General features: G+C 38.4%; 2 protein-coding genes across 3 annotated transcripts; one reads left to right on the top strand and one right to left on the bottom strand.

Annotated features, from left to right (window-relative positions):
* The first annotated feature begins 925 nt into the window (after positions 1-925).
* LOC102704936 (cullin-1) lies at positions 926-10064 on the top strand. 2 transcript variants are annotated; one of them, XR_005811266.1, is made up of 18 exons: positions 926-1298; positions 1382-1481; positions 4981-5166; positions 5284-5331; positions 5408-5611; positions 5693-5770; positions 5991-6080; positions 6166-6246; positions 6323-6385; positions 6646-6681; positions 6757-6843; positions 6934-7083; positions 7160-7215; positions 7310-7592; positions 7824-7967; positions 8042-8260; positions 8474-8652; positions 8945-9034. XR_005811266.1 is itself a non-coding variant. In XM_015843672.2 (18 exons), the coding sequence occupies exons 1-18, from the start codon at positions 1159-1161 to the stop codon at positions 9583-9585; spliced, it is 2235 nt and encodes a 744-aa protein (XP_015699158.2). In that variant the 5' UTR covers positions 926-1158; the 3' UTR covers positions 9586-10064. The 2 variants fall into 2 exon arrangements, 1 of the variants encoding a protein (XP_015699158.2); XM_015843672.2 differs by lacking the exon at positions 8474-8652 and adding an exon at positions 9484-10064 and having other exon boundaries at positions 8945-9112.
* A 5284-nt stretch (positions 10065-15348) lies between these two features.
* On the bottom strand, positions 15349-16118 carry LOC102721116 (glutaredoxin-C1). Its single transcript, XM_006644110.3, has one exon. The coding sequence runs from the start codon at positions 15966-15968 to the stop codon at positions 15657-15659; it is 312 nt and encodes a 103-aa protein (XP_006644173.2). The 5' UTR covers positions 15969-16118; the 3' UTR covers positions 15349-15656.
* Positions 16119-17225: the final 1107 nt, after the last annotated feature.

Below are 17225 nucleotides of genomic sequence, written 5' to 3'. Positions count from 1 at the left end.
CAATGGCATAAATTAAAATAAATTACACAGCGAGTCGGGAATTGTAAAGTTATGGTCAACACGTAATGGATTTAAAAAGTGTACGTTGCATCGGAAATCTTCTAATTAAAATAGTAAATTATACTCAACATCATACATTAATTAAATAAGATAGATGGTATTTCGATAACGAAGAAATATAGAGATGCGCTATATCCTATTATGCCATCTTTAACCAATTTTTCTGAGTCATACTTCCTTTGTTTTTATTTTTGTTATTAATTATATTTCTACTTGCGTTTCTTTTTTTAAAAAAACATGCAAACCATTGCTTGTTTTTCTTTATAAAAAAGCAGAAACAGTACCATACTGTTGTTGTTATTATTATTGTTGTTATTTCTAATAATTTTTCATTTAATATTGTTCAGTACAAAAATAAAGATAAATGACGAAAGGCAAAATGGGGAAAAATCATTATTACTAATTATATTTTTATTTAATTTTATTTTAAAAAATAAAGATAAATAACGAAAGGCAAAAAAAAGAAAAAGAGATGCTATGCGCTGCAGACAAAGAAAAGGAAAACAGTCTACGTTGCAGCAGCGATCGAACCCAAGACCTCTTTTTCTGCAAAAACTGCCTTAGCCACTGGACTATGCATTGGCCTATTATTGAATTGAGCGCGCGGTTTTTATACTGCATCGACCCATGCACGTGTACTGCAGCCGGCCTATAGGGTCCACTCGGGCAAGCGCGGGGCCATCGGTCTGGCGTGGGACCCACAACGAACGAAAATCTGACACAATCGTTACCGTTTTTTATAATAGTATAGATATAATAAATTTAATAAATAAAATTAAAAAATTCAGAAAATTCCAACAACAAGAAACCCACCTCCACCCTATCACCAAAAAGGCACCAAAAAGAAAATAAAAGAAAAGAAAAAAAAAAGGCAGCTTCACTTTTCCAGTTTTTTCTCTTCCGTCATCCCCCTCCTCCCCTTCCTTCGTCTTCCTCCACCACCTCGCGTGCGGCGGGAGGGAACCCACCCCACCGGCCTCCCTCCCCCCACCCCCACGTAGACGACTGCACTAGGCGGCCTCCCCTCCCCTCCCCTCCTGCGGGGATCATCGGCGGGGCCGCGCCGCGCTCTCCCCCCGCGAATCGGCGGCGGCGGGGATGGCGACCCACGAGCGGAAGACGATCGATCTGGAGCAGGGGTGGGAGTTCATGCAGAAGGGCATCACCAAGCTGAAAAACATCCTCGAGGGGAAGCCCGAGCCCCAGTTCAGCTCCGAGGACTACATGATGCTCTACACGTGCGTGCCTGCTTCCTCCCGCCCGCTACGCCCAGCGTTGTTTTTTTCGCTGATCTGATTTAGGGTTTGGTTCCCTGCCTCAGGACGATTTACAACATGTGCACGCAGAAGCCGCCGCACGACTACTCGCAGCAGCTCTACGAGAAATACCGGGAGTCCTTCGAGGAGTACATCACGTCCATGGTGAGCAGCTGCTGTAGGTACCAATGAACTAAATGACTAATAGCAAACGTATTGAATAGTTCAGTGCATAGATTACGCAGAGAAGATAGATTCAAGAGATGTGCCTGTGTACTTTCACAAAGAGAGTGCACGGGATCATACAGATGGTGCCAGAACCAGATTAACACCCTCAACGTGAATGTGCACTTAAAAGAAGCATTATGATCGTTCATCCTCTCAAGCAGCTCTCCCATTTCCCAATTCCTTGCTCCTGAGGAATTCAGCCTCCTGCAAACTGCAGCTAACCTTCCTTTTTTCCCCTCTCACCCCCATCCAATGGCTGCCATGCCTTATAGCATCTTTCTACAAAATTTCTTTATTCGACTAGAGAACAGCTTCATTATTCTTGTTCACATGTTTTCATTTCTTGCATATGGAGGAGAATGTGAGAGGGGAAGATAAGTAGGATGACAAATTGGATGCGGAGTTCATTATTCATATGCATTTTCTCCTCTACATCAAGTATTCCTGCATCTCTAACAATTGAAGGTCTTCCAAAATTCTTTGTGGCTAGTGTAATTCGTGATACCAAGGAATGTTAGTTCAGTGTAGCAGAACGTGGGGCATGGAGCTCTTCTTCATATGACGTCCTCCGTGGCGCTCATCCATGGCATGGCAGACACAGAGCTTTCTTGGAGAATTGAGATGTGGAGGCAGTATAGATTGACTAATGACTAATGAGAGACTAAAAGCTATGCGAGGAAGACGGCGAAGGGAATGTGATGAAACATCAGATCCTAAATGACTGGATGAAAAATGCCCTCCTTAATGATGTTAGGTGTTGTTAATCTGGGCCACTCATCAATTTTGATACCTCTGCACTTTTCTTTGTGAAGAGCATAGAAGCACACGGGTAGATTCAATGCCTAAAACTAGCATTTTCATATCCCCCACTATAAGGATATACCTAATTTTGATCATTGTCGATACAATGGAGTAATTGAGATATTTTCTGTTGGCAGCTTCAAATAGGTAGATAATTGTGATTCTTAACTGAGGAGGCCCGTACTAAGTACTGCAGTAGTGCATATTTTTATGGACATGGATAATCATGTTGTGCTTATTATTTGGTTATTTGGCTATTAGATGCTATCTGCTTAAAAATACTCTAGTGTGAGAGTGCCTGTGCCCACTATACAAATTATTTGATTTGCTTATAGTTATAGAGCATCGGTTGCTCAATTTGGGATGATTTTCTTTCCCTCATTTGGATTTGATGTTACTGGAAATAGGCTACCAAGCACCAACATCGTCATGTGATGCTGTCTGCTATAAAAGTCCTCCCATACACTGCCTGTGCCTTTATATGAACTTAGCAATTTGCTTAGAGCATCGATTGCTCAATTTGGGAAGATTTTTCCTGAGCACATTTGGATTTGATGTTACCTAGAGCAAACTATCATCATTATCATCATATTGAGTCTTGTTTTCTTAAATGGAATCCCTTTAATTGTTGAAATGGTTGTTCTTTTGCCCTTTTTCATAACAGCTACATATACTATGAAATCACACTTTTGTTCACCCATGTAATCACTTTCTATTTGGGCACCAAATCTACATGAGAGATTTCTAGAAAGACTGAATTTGCAACATAACATAAGATTTGTTATGTAAATAGATCTATGTTCCTTTCCATGATAAATTGCGATTGTAGGATCAAGTGAGCAACCATTGTGGGTAGAATGCTAGATGCCCAGATCCACATTACTCTTGATTATTTATCCTCCCTTTTATTGACTTTTAGCATTTTACCTTTTTCCCCAATAATTGATTATCTACAGAAGGGTCCTTGTTATTAGTAAAATTATACTTTGCACCAGGTTACATTATGAAATCAGAGGGAAACCTTATAAAATTTAAGTGAAGCCTTACAAAATTTCATGAAACTTGATCATTTTTGGCGAAGTTTCTTTAAGGTCTTATGTCATCTCTTGAGATATATATTGGTTTGATGATGCAATCTGGTGCAAAGTGTGTGCCATACCCATACCTTAAAGTGAAACAAGGTGCTTTACCTGCTGAAATGTGCAGTTATTATATATATATGCACACATAAAATCTTGATATTATGACTTGAACTGTTTCTGGTTTGATGCGACTTCGTTCATATGTGAGAGAATTTACACTTGCCCTCCACTCATTTTGCATTGGATCGTTTTAATGCTGGGTAAAGTGCTCCTAAAGTCCTCATTTTTTTTCACCTGAAAGGACTCCTTCCATTGTTCTGTGTTATGCTGCTTCTACTTCACTGTGTTTTCGAGGTTTAGGTTTTTCTAGGTCATAGTTTGCCCGCTAAGCATTTCTTGCTTGGTTTGGGAGGATATTCCTTTTTGTGTAGTTAGTATTTGGTGATGCTGGAAACAGTTTTTGTTGCCAACATCTGGCCATACTGCATCATTTCCATGATATCAGTTGCCTTTTCCTTTTCATCAACATCACCCTTATAATGTCATACTGGCATATATTTCTCTAGGATGTATGTGTTCATTGCTACCTAATGTGCAGTGACGTGTATTAAATTTATAAAGATGCTGATTCTTATTTGTTGTTGAGAAGTTTAGTGTGTATCAATTATTTGTTGGTCATATAATTGGTAGAACATTTTTTATAAGTTGGTATTACAGCTCATATAATTCTATGACGTCCTGAGCTTATTAGTTGATCTGTCTTGTTTTTGTTTTCATTCATATTTGGATAAAGTCTATTTCTCATTTGTCAATTTTTGTTTCAGTTTAGTTTTGTACCTCGACTATAAAACAGCGTAAAATGTCCCACAATTCTCAAAACCAGGTAAAACTTGTCCACCACCATGTTCGTATTTTGTTGATGGTTTGGACCCAAATAGTGGATTCTGCTTGTCATAGAGTATCAAGGTCGGTGATGTCAGATTTACCATTCTCCAATCCATCTCTGTATGACAAGTGGGGCCCACCTCCTGTGAATCAACTCCACTGTTGGATAGGTGGTACACATTTTTTTTGGTCTTGAGAGCTGACGGACAGGTTTTATCTGCTTTGTAGTTGAGGGATGAAAATTAGAAGTGTGAAGTGTTGAGAGATGGAACCAGGGGCCTCATTGTTTTGCAACTTCATATAAGAATATGCCAAAATTGAATTTTAGAGCTTAATTTTGGAGTTGATTTTGGGGGTTTTTTATCATAGTTTATTTTACAAAATTTTCTTTTAGAACGATAAGAACGTGTAAAAGTTTTACTTACAAATTACTTTAATTGCTAATATGCCATTTCACTTATGCTTATGATAAGCGAAATGGTGTGGCCGTGGACTTATTCCATACTCCGGTGTAGTTCATTGGTACCTTTAGCTAATTATCATGCACTATAAATTCAATGAAGCTTAATCATGCTTCATCATCTGCATGTTGCCTATCTCAGATCTTTTTAATTTCTTGCTCACTTCTATTGGAAGATATATCCATTACTTGGTTTCAATCTTTGTAGGTCTTACCTTCATTAAGAGAAAAGCATGATGAGTTTATGTTGAGAGAGCTAGTAAAACGGTGGTCAAACCATAAAGTGATGGTTCGGTGGCTATCGCGCTTCTTCCATTATCTCGATCGGTACTTTATTTCAAGGAGGTCCCTACCAGAACTAAGTGAAGTTGGGCTTAATTGTTTCCGAGATTTGGTAACACCACTTTGCATGATTAACTCATGTTTCTTGTTTTTTGTGCAATACAGCTTACATTTCCTTGCTTGATGTACTTTTATCTCAAATTTTAATCAGGTTAATTTATTGTAATAGGTATATCAAGAGATCAAAGGAAAAGTAAAAAGTGCGGTGATATCCTTGGTGAGCCACATTATGTCTTGTGATGCTATCTATTTTTTATTGTGTATAGATGGTAATAGAAATGCTTGTCAAACAGATAGATCAAGAACGTGAGGGTGAACAAATTGATAGGGCCCTGTTAAAGAATGTTCTGGATATATTTGTTGAGATTGGCTTGACCATTATGGACTACTACGAAAATGATTTTGAAGATTTCTTGCTCAAAGATACTGCAGACTATTACTCTATAAAAGCTCAAACCTGGATTCTTGAGGATTCTTGTCCAGATTACATGTTAAAGGTACCCTTGAGCATGTTTCATGAACATTCCTATCTGCACTTAAGCATAACATATCCTTCTAATAGTTTGTTTGTTTCATAGGCAGAGGAGTGTTTGAAAAGGGAGAAAGAGCGAGTCTCTCACTATTTGCACTCCAGTAGTGAACAGAAGTTGCTGGAGGTTAGTGAAGTATCTGCTGTTGCTTTCTAGTCCACATTTTAGGGCACACTTTTGACACTTAATCTATATTTGCTAAGTGCATCTATACCACATGGCCATATTCATAATTTATAGTTCTATGTTCAGAAATTGGAACATTGTTTCATGATAAAGCATACTTATAATTCACTGTCTCCTGTATGACACGATTTGAAGTGTTTGCTTTCCTTCGTTTTTACAGAAAGTGCAGCATGAATTGCTAACTCAGTACGCAAGCCAGCTCCTCGAGAAGGAGCATTCTGGATGCCATGCTTTGCTCCGTGATGACAAGGTTTCATGGAGAAGTTCCACCTCTCTCAACAGTTTACACGGAATGTATGAAGTCTGCTAATATAACATCTTCTATTGTACTCCAGGTTGATGATCTCTCTAGAATGTACAGGCTCTTTTCCAGAATAACTCGTGGTTTAGAACCTGTTTCTCAAATATTTAAGCAGGTATTTGTTTATCCAGAAGTGTGCTCTATTTATGAAATCTATTTTGATGATGTAATGGAACATTGCTTTTCTGCAGCATGTTACTAATGAGGGCACAGCCTTAGTGAAGCAAGCCGAAGATGCTGCTAGTAATAAGAAGGTGTACATTCTATAGATTAACTTTTGTTTGTGTTACTGTTTTCTTAGTAAATTGATTATCTCGTTTTATCATGTTCTTAGGCTAGTAGAATTGGGTAGGATATTTTTAATCAATTAGATGGACTCTGTACTCACCTCTTGGTGGTAACTTTTGTAGTTATAATTACTCTGCTGATTTATACATATAGCTCTGCACCTCTGCACTCCGCTGAGCACTTTGGATACTCGAAGTAATTTTGTTTTTTCTTTGTTATATTGCAGCCAGAGAAGAAGGAGATAGTTGGTTTGCAGGAACAGGTTTTGTTTTGATAACTTTGTATATACTTTCATGGCTCAACACTTGCTTCAATTACTCACTGTTTCTTATTTTAGGTTTTTGTGCGGAAAATCATCGAGCTTCACGACAAGTATGTGGCTTATGTTACGGATTGTTTCCAGGGGCATACTCTCTTCCATAAGGTTTGCTATTTACACTAAATGCTAGCATGCACCGTTTTTGTTATGATAGTATCAAAACAGTGGATCATGTTCTGTATCCTATTTATGCAGGCACTTAAGGAGGCATTCGAAGTTTTTTGCAACAAAGGTGTTTCTGGCAGCTCAAGCGCTGAATTACTAGCTACTTTCTGTGACAATATCTTAAAGAAAGGTAGTAGTGAAAAGCTTAGTGATGAAGCAATTGAAGATACCCTTGAGAAGGTACAATCATCAATTTGTTATTTTTGGTCTATTAATGTCATTAGTAAGTCCTAATCTTGAAACTGGGCATTGCCAGGTTGTAAGGTTACTTGCCTACATCAGTGACAAGGACTTGTTTGCTGAGTTCTATAGGTAAGTTGTTATTATCTTGCTTGCTTTCTCCTTTGTCTTTAAATTCTTGCGCTGGAATATTATGCAGCTGTTGACCTCTTGGGCTAATTTGCAGAAAGAAACTTGCAAGGAGATTGCTTTTTGACAAGAGTGCTAATGATGAACATGAGAGAAGCATTCTTACCAAGCTAAAGCAACAATGTGGAGGGCAGTTCACTTCAAAAATGGAGGGCATGGTTACTGATCTCACTGTTGCAAGAGATCACCAGGCCAAATTTGAAGAGTTCATAAGCACACACTCAGAGTTGAATCCTGGAATAGGCTTGGCTGTTACTGTCCTGACAACAGGATTTTGGCCAAGTTACAAATCTTTTGATATAAATCTACCTGCAGAAATGGTAAGTTTTCATTGAGGCTTTTTTTTTGACGTGAAAGACTGCCAGGGCTTTGCCCAGCAGTGTGATTTTCAATTATAAACAGAATAAGAGTTTATGTACAACGTTTTTAGAAGGTTGGAGTTTGCTATGATCTATGACGTAACCTTGTATCTCCTGATTCCTGAGCTTGCCTTGTTTTCCATAGAATTTGTTGTTGACATCTTACTGTACACACAAATATTTTATTTTTAGGTGAAATGTGTAGAGGTTTTCAAGGAGTTTTACCAAACAAGAACCAAACACAGGAAGCTTACCTGGATATATTCACTTGGAACCTGTATTATTAATGCTAAATTTGAGACCAAAACTAATGAGCTCAGTGTTACAACTTATCAGGTAACTCTAAAGCACATTATCACTTCCCTGTTGTATTATATGTCTTCTGAAATGCCTTTCACTTGTGTTGGTAGGCTGCATTGCTGCTGCTGTTTAATGGAGTTGATAGACTCAGCTACTCTGAGATTGTCACACAGTTAAATCTCTCAGATGATGATGTTGTCCGATTGCTCCATTCTCTCTCTTGTGCAAAATACAAGATTCTTAACAAAGAACCAAACAATAAATCTATTTCACCGAATGATGTCTTTGAGTTTAATTCAAAGTTTACTGACAAGTCGCGAAGGATAAAGGTATCTTCCTTTTCTTTATGTTCTCTAGGTTTGATAATTTACTTCTGGTAAAATTGGTTATGTAGCATCGGAAGTTCATTTTGTCAGTTTTATACCCCTCAAAATTTTGGGTTCACTTTATTACCAAGGCTGCACCTTTGATCTTTTTTAACCATTTCAATGCATTCGAGGCCAACTGTTGGTATCTGTGATCATGTGCCCTCATCTGAGCAGACAGTATGGTTGGACATCCAACCAAGAAACCAACGCACGGACTCAAATTAGTCTCCATATGTTCAGCCAAATTGTGACCAGCAAGCTGTACACCAAGAGAATAGAATGGAAGCTATGGCAGATTGGCAAGGGAAGATGCAGAAGGTGGCAGTGCTGCAAGGCATCATATCCAGGCCCTGGTAAGTGGTCGCCAGCCAAAGTGAGTGCAAGCTCGGGATGTTTGGTTTTGCATCCTCATTATCGGAATTATTGGACACAAGTACAAGAAAAATGAAGAAAATACTAAGGGACATGGTTGGAGTGGTAAAAAAAAAGGGAAACAGTGAGATCTTATGTAAGTAAAGTGAACCCATATCAGTGGTGGTATAAAATTGCAAGCAGGAACTTAAGACGCTACACAACCAATTCTACTTGTACTTTTTTTATTATTTCTCTGGTTCAACATATTATCTTTGTTTGTGTTGTTTTTAGATACCTCTTCCTCCAGTTGATGAGAAGAAGAAAGTAGTTGAAGATGTTGATAAGGATCGCAGATATGCCATTGATGCATCAATTGTGCGCATTATGAAGAGTCGCAAAGTATTGGGTCATCAGCAACTTGTGATGGAATGTGTGGAGCAGCTTGGCCGCATGTTCAAGGTATGATACATTTCTTCAAGAAGTGATTTGCACTTGTTACTGAAAGCATTTTAAACACCTTTAAAATAAAATCTGGTGTCATCATTTATGTTTTTTTTAAATCATGGTATTACTATCAAAAATAAAACGCTTGATACAACTCACTAGTTGTACTATGTTGATGTGTAGAGTTTGTTGAGTGCCTTCATGGGCTAGTGCCCTTTTGTTTAGCTCTATTAACCGAGCCTTGGACAACCATCTTTTTGCCTTTTTATTTTCTGAATTTACTGTAGTTATTTACAGTGAAGCTGACATTCTGAAATGTGGAAAGCTCTTGTTTGCTTGAACTCCTTGTCTTCACTTTCATAAGTGTTCTTCTTTTTCCCATGCAGCCTGACTTCAAGGCAATAAAGAAGCGCATTGAGGATCTTATCACAAGGGATTACTTGGAGAGGGATAAAGACAACCCAAATGTGTACAGATACTTGGCTTAATGTGTTTTTTCTGCTGGTGGACAGATGCTTGCCGGAGCCTCACTTCTGTGCTCTGCAGTGCTGCATTTATCAATGGCAAAATGATGAAAGTAGTTTATCTGGTACAACACCATTGGTTTCTTAGAATTTTCAAGCATGGCAGGTGATTGTGCTGTGTGCAGCAAGAACACTCCCTGTATATCCAGCTTAACCAATGGTAGCTCTGTCAGAACTCATCAGAGCCCACCAGGTCAGGGATTTGCTGCTGGAACTTCTCAAGGTTCTCCTAAATGTTGTAATCATATACTAGGTCATGTCCTATTTGTTAAATTTATCCATAGCATATAGTTTTGCTGTTTTTCATTATGTTGCCTAGATAAATGGAGAGGGAACTTTGAACTGGCAATCCAACCTTGTCCTAGGCCATCATTGTTGTAAAATATTTGTTGTATATCATGTCGTAGATATGCCAAAAGCACTGGTGATAATTGTGCCTTGAATTGTATCACATATCATGGATTACTGTACAAGTTGAGCTACTTGAGTACTATTTGCGCATGTAATTTTGCAAGTTGTGGTATATTCGTTCTGTTTTTCAGCGTAAATTGTTGATTAGGCCTTGAACCGATAAAGTGTTATTATTGAACCTAGCATTTCCCAAGGCACTATTAGAAATGTATTGTTATTCTTCTTAGTGCAAGAAATCAAGAGCTAAAAGTGTTATTTAATGTGAAATATATAGTTCAACATGACTTGAACAAAACAGCAGGGCTCTCAACTTCTGAAGGTTCCACCCAATGTTTCCCTTGAAAAACAGGAACATTCCTTTTTGGTTGTTGCGCTGAGCCGCTGACTGGCTACTGTGATATTTCTTTGCGTAAAATCTAAATGGTGTGGGCGTATGATTTAGGCTTAACGAGCTGCGGGCATATGATTTAGGCTTAACGAGCGACGGATGCTTAGCTATCCGATCCTAAGCGAGGCTAGACCAAAATAAGGAAGTAGCCTATATGTTGTTCAACCAACATAAAAATCCTATGCTCCAAATACAATTTTTTCTTAAACTACTCATCTGATCGACGATTCGGTTACACTATCGTATTCGTAATAATTAAATCTTTATAACAAATCTCACATGATTATATATTGATAAAAAAAATACAAATTACTTTTTTAATATATCCAAATTACTTTTAGATGCTATTAAATTACATTTTATACATATAAAAATAAATTTAATACAACATAAGTAATTTACATATATTATGGAAGTAACTTAAAACAAAAGGAAAGTAACTTGTCATGACATTAGAAGTAAATCTGTTGTGAGCTAACTATGATATGTTGATTAAATATAATTTTTGGATAGACTTATGTTTTTATCCGCGTAATAGATCTTTTTAATGCCGTAAGCCCATAACAAGTTACTTTATTTTATTTTAAGTTACTTCTTAAATTTAATACAACATAAAAATAATTTATGTATATTATAAAAATAACTTAAAACAAAAGGAAAGTAACTTGTCATGACATTAGAAGTAAATCCATTGTGGGGTATATGATATGTTGATTAAATTTAATTTTTAAATAGACATGTTTTTACCCCACAAACATATTTCTTTTAATGTCATAACAAGTTATTTTATTTTAAGTTACATCTATAGTATATATAAATTGCTTTCAAGCTTTACCAGATTTACTATTATGACTATGAATTAATTTAATGAAATATAAAAGTAATTTAGGTATATTATAAAAGTTTTTTGTATTTTTTCAAAAAACATAATCATGTGAGATCTTATTATAAAGATTCAATTGTTACAAACACAATGGTGTAATTGGATCGTAAATTGGATATGTAATTTAAGAGAATTTTTCATAAGAAGAAAAAATGGTACAATATAGGTTTTGTTTTTCTATTTTTAGCTATTGTCTGCTGATAGAAGGATGCGGTGTTTTATTTTTGGCAAACATGTTATGTCGCTGGTTAGTACTAACGCGATACTGCGTGCTAGGTAGCCTGGGGCATTTGGTGGTTCACTGGTTAGTGGGAGGAGCAAAGAAAGATTTGGGCCTTATGTTTGGTTGTTGATGACCGAGAAAAGTTCAAATTTGGTCTCTCAGATATACACTCTGATTCAATTTTGATTCCTTATTTATGACATTTTCTCTTAACTTTTGAAACCATTTACTTTTGTCCTTGAGTTCAAACCATTTCCTTGGCAAAAGCCTTTTTCCATTTGCTAGGATGGATTGGGTCATTCTACTTTGTGTACACACGCACGCATGTTGAAGTCCTAGGGAGACAACCTAGAGGGTGAATAGGTGTCCTGAAAATTCTTTTAAATCGCAGCGGTTAGTACAGGGGCCAGATTGTCCAGGCCTATGGCCGAACCGTCCGGTCGGCACTCTTGGGTTGGACCGAGAGCTCTGGCCGGACCGTCCTGGTTAGAACGCCGGACCGTCCGGTCAATGAAAAGTGCAGACTTGACAGTCTTTCTTTTCGGTGATGTTACTGGGAACGTGATGTGATCGTGTGCGGAATATAAAAGCAGAAAGATTGCAGGAACAACCAGAACATAGAAATCACAAGAACAATGATACGAGAGATTTATCCCGAAGTTCGGATCTTTCGATCCTACACTCCGTTGAGGCGCTCCTGCGAGCGGGATCTCTCTCGATCCTTTCCATCTCTTGGCTTTCTCCCACAAGGCCAATACGGGTCTCCGAATTCACACCTAAGAACTAGCAACCCCTTCGATCGACCACCAAGATCAAGATCAAGGCGGCTTGCCTAGCCCTAGGTTACAATCCGCTCTACCCTGCAGACTTCTATGAAGAAGCACAAGAATCAACTATCAATCTTACCTATTTTCTTGCAGGGGCTAGGCACCAACCTTCACAACTTGCTCCCATGCGATCCACACAAATCGGAGGCTCGTGGGCGACGCCTATCCATCTAGGAGATCAATCTCCAAGAGTAATAGGTCACCTTGACTCCGCATGCATCCATCAACGCCCAAGAACGAACACTCTATCACTCACTAGTCTAAACACTCTCCCTAGGACATGGTCCAGCGATTAATCTTTCTAGGAAGTGTTTTAGGTTAGTGGAGAGGCTTGAGAGGTGTTAAACTTGCCCTAGCAACCAGAGAATTCGAACAGAAAGCCTCACCAACGGCTAGATTTCAAGGGGCCCTTATATAGGCTGGCAGACGTCACTTAGCTGTTGGAAAAGTAACCTGTCTGGTTAGGGGGCCGGACCGTCCGGCCGACACTTAACTCACTCACTCCGAACAGGGGCCCGGACCAAGGCTTGGTCCGGACCGTCCTGCCACCGGACTGTCCGGTCAGGAGCTCAGACCGTCCAGTCCATGCTGCTTGTGAAAAACAGCAGCGAGCCTCCGCTCGACTTAGACTCAAACATAACTACTCTTGGATGCATGCTGAACTTCTAGTGACCACTTTTAATAGTAAGGAGTTCCTATGACTCAAAACGAAAAATAAAATCTTCTTCGAGCCCCTTCGTCTTCATAGTATCGTCGCTCCAGGTCGCACATGCATCAAGTAAGTCGCGTAATCCTTCAATCGAATTGATCTCTTAAACTTCTCTGTAATCACAACTCATTAGCACACACATGCTTGGCTAACATTGTCATTAATCATCCAAAACTCCGTTTAGGAACCAGATGTACTTTCACACGTGAGCCATTGATTTTTGCTGGACGGTGAGGATGGCTTGACTGCACCATGCTGCCTTCACACCCTAGAAGGTAGAGGATCCGAATCCTGAATCTACTAGTACAGTTATTAGGTTGTAAGTGATATTTTTCAGCTTTTTGTGTTCACACACTCTCTCTGATCTGATCTGTCTCAAAATAAAATTTCTCTGATCTGATCTACCTCAAAATAAAATTTGATTTGTATGTTTGGCCGATCCGGTGGGAAAACAATACAGCATTAATATTTTGGTTTCTACGCTAATATCTTTATTATTTTTGATACTATCTTCGTCCCATAATATTTACTATTAAGTACACGATCGATATCTTTTCACACACGTCAGAAAAAAAAAACCAATGATCGAGACACATACAAGAGGTATATATATTAAGTATATATACACGTGTCATTATTACAACGAGCCTTACACAGACAGCTGACATAACACTTAATTAGGTTCTCACTCTATAGATAACTACAGCGCGAAAAAAGGCCTGCATATGCTACAACCATAGCTTCCTTCGATTATTATTTCTTCTGTTTCATATTATAAGACTTTTTAGATTTACCTAGATTAATATGTGTGCTAGCTAATTCATATGTGTGCTAGCTAATAAATAGACACGTATACAAAATTGATAATGTATGAAGATGGATGAAACCAAAAAGTCTTATAATATAAAACGAAAGAGGCTAGCAGTTAACTACATGACCTGACGCAAAGTACGTGCGTGTGGATAAAATTATCGAGCACTGCACCACTGTACCAGCAGGGCAAACCATGCAGTTGGGTGAGTTGATCAGGAAGCCAGGAAGTACAACAGATGGACACTTCAGGAGTTACATTACGTACCCAATTTTACATGGAAAACAATGGTACCTCTAGATAACTTGTCGAGGATGGTAAAATTACTCATAACACCTACCTCATTACTAATAACTAATCTCTCCATCCGGCCATAATATAACGTGTTTTTCTATTCAATTTTGTCTCATAATATATTTTGTGATCTAGACATAATAATTTATTTTCCATCAATCAACTTTTATATTACTTTGTTCTTTACGTACTAAATTTTGTGCAACTTAATCTTACATCAATAAACTTTTGTACTATTTTATTTTCCCACCTACAATCTCTTTTGACATGACTCGTACTATGGGTACTTTCTTAATTTTTATAGAAATAGATATAGTCTCTTGTATTACGAGACAGATGATGTACGAGGTATGTATAATTTTGTATATCTTTTAAGTATTATATATGTGGTTGACCTCATCAAACATTCACTTCTGTTATTATCAGTTCAACCAATCAATTTTTCTAACTCTTAAATGGTGACAAAAATATTGAAGGTATACACTGCTTTTGGTACTTTTGGTGTAACAATGCCATTGTTTTTTTACACGCGATAAGGACATATATCAGTTGAATATACTAGTACAGTTAATAGGTTGTAAGTCATACTTTTCAGATTCCTTCTGTTCATATACACACTCTCTGACCTGTCTCAAAATAAAATTTGATTGTACGTATGGCCGATTCGGTGGGAAAACAATACAGTATTAATATTTTGGTTCTATGCCAATATCTGTTTTCCATAATATTAACTGCTACACCTGTCTCGAAATAAGATCATTTTTTAGTTTTCTGATATAATGTTTTGATTCTTCGTCTTACTCGAAATTTTTTTGCGATTAATATTTTTATTCTTACTAGATGATAAAACATGAATAGTAGTTTATATGTGACTAATTTTTTTAAGTTTTTGTACAAATTTTTCAAATAAGACGAATGATCAAACGTTGGATATGGAAAAACGAAAAATAAAGTTATTATGTGACGGATGTAGGTACGTTATCCGGTACAGAAAACTTGGTATTATAAAAATTATAAAATAGATTAATATGATTTCTAAAACAACTTTTTTATAGAATGTTTTTTATAAAATAAACATACCGTTTAGTTTAGGAAGTGTACCGGACGAACGAACGCCGCCATAGTAGTTAGGTAAGTACACGGTATATATCTTTTCACACGCGTCGATAAAAAAACCGTTCGACACCAGAGGTATATATTAATTATTAAGCATATATACGTGCCATTATTACATTCCAAAAGAGCCTTACACAGGCGGCTGACATGACACTTAATTAGGTCCTCACTCTATAGATCACTATTTATTACAGCGCGAAAAAAAGCCTATACTACCATACATAGCTTCCCTTAATTATTAGTAGTTAATTAATTATCTGACCTGACGCAAATTAAAGTGCGTGCGTGCGTGTGGATAAAATTATTGATCAGTACGGCGAGCCATGCAGTTGTACTTGTACGGGTGAGTGGATCGATCGATGGGGTGCAACAGCTACACCCAGAGGGCGCCGGCATTGCGAAGCAGCGGGACGAGGTTGCCGCTGAGGTGCAGCGACATGACCTTGTCGGTGGAGCCGACGAGCCTGCCGCCGATGAACACCGCCGGCACGGCGGGGCTGCGGCCGAGCAGCCTCGCCAGCGCCTTCTCCATCTCCTTCCCCCTCGGGTCCTCGTCCAGCTCCACCACCGTCGGGTTCACCCCGAGCTCGCACAGCAGCCGCGTCACCGTGTGGCACATGCAGCACGAGCTCATGCTGAACATCACCACCGCCCGCTGCGCCGCCAGCTTGTTCACCCGCTCCATCTCCTTCTTCTTCTTCAAGAGCTAGCTATCTCAGAGATTTCTCTCTCTCTCTCTCTCTCTCTCTCTCTCTGAAAAAAAATGCAGGTGATCGATCAGCTTGATATGATGTAGCTCAGCTGAGTGCTAGCTAGCTTCTTGAACTTCTTTCTATGAGGCTTTGAATTGTGCATAGGGGAGAAGGCTCCTGCCTGCTTATATAGCCATGGAAATATGTGGGTGAACAACATGGGATTTTTGCGGCAATTCGATCGGGGAAAAAGCTAGAGGCGATAATGTATGGCCAAAGCTAGATTGCTCCTTGGCGTTCGATCGACACCATGCCTAATGTGGGAATATGGAATATATGGATGACAATGCTAACGCAGCAACCTGATGCCGAAATGGTGTGTTGATAAGGCCTTGACCCTCCTCCTCCTCCTACTTTGATCCTATTCCACAAGCTCATAAGTCAGAAGAGAGAGAGACGGAGGGAGATGCTGGTGGTGTCATGGTCATGCATGTAGTCTTACATATGAAGTAACTCTTGCATTCTGTAGAAAATCCCAGAAAAATATCGATTAACTTTTTGGGAATCAGAACATACCAACTTGCTAGAATTTGCTGATAAATCTACCATTTTGCTAGTTTTCGGTTTTATCAATACCAACTATAGTGATATATGGAAGAGTTTTGCTAGATAGCATGGACTGATCAATTAGTGGAAATGCTTTTTTGTTATTCAAGAGAGCAGCACTTGCTGAGTCTCTGAAGTCCCAACAAAATCAATTACCAGGGTCAATAATGCATGGCAAGTACAATACTTAGGGAGATAAAATTTGAGGAGAAAGAGAATTTTGTATCAGGGATGCCGTATGGATAATGTCTGCGTAAGATTGTGTACGGCATAGACATTTGCGTGAGCATAACAAACTTGATGTGGAACTGCACAGGTCACAGGTGTTGAATTTTTCAAAGCAACGCTGAGATCAGAATATAAGTCGTTTTATCTTACCTACTAAGATCTCAGTCCAGAACTCCTTTAAGAAAACAACTCATCTTTGTTGGATTGTAATTGCTTTTGCTGTCCAGTAGCCAGTGGAAGTATCTGGAGTGATTTTGTGTTCAACAACATCATGTCCCACTTTTCACACACTTAATCTCTCCACATACATTGGGTGACAACTTAACGAACAAAAAGAGTAAATTTTGTCAGGTTTTATTAAGAATCTGGATTGTGAAAATTTCAGCACTTCTGATAATCTATATACAGTTATGCTT

The sequence above is a fragment of the Oryza brachyantha genome, chromosome 1 (assembly GCF_000231095.2).
Source record: "Oryza brachyantha chromosome 1, ObraRS2, whole genome shotgun sequence".
Classification (NCBI taxonomy): domain Eukaryota; kingdom Viridiplantae; phylum Streptophyta; class Magnoliopsida; order Poales; family Poaceae; genus Oryza; species Oryza brachyantha.
The sequence above is the reverse complement of the archived record's forward strand: the minus strand, read 5'-3'. Positions and strand labels throughout refer to the sequence as shown.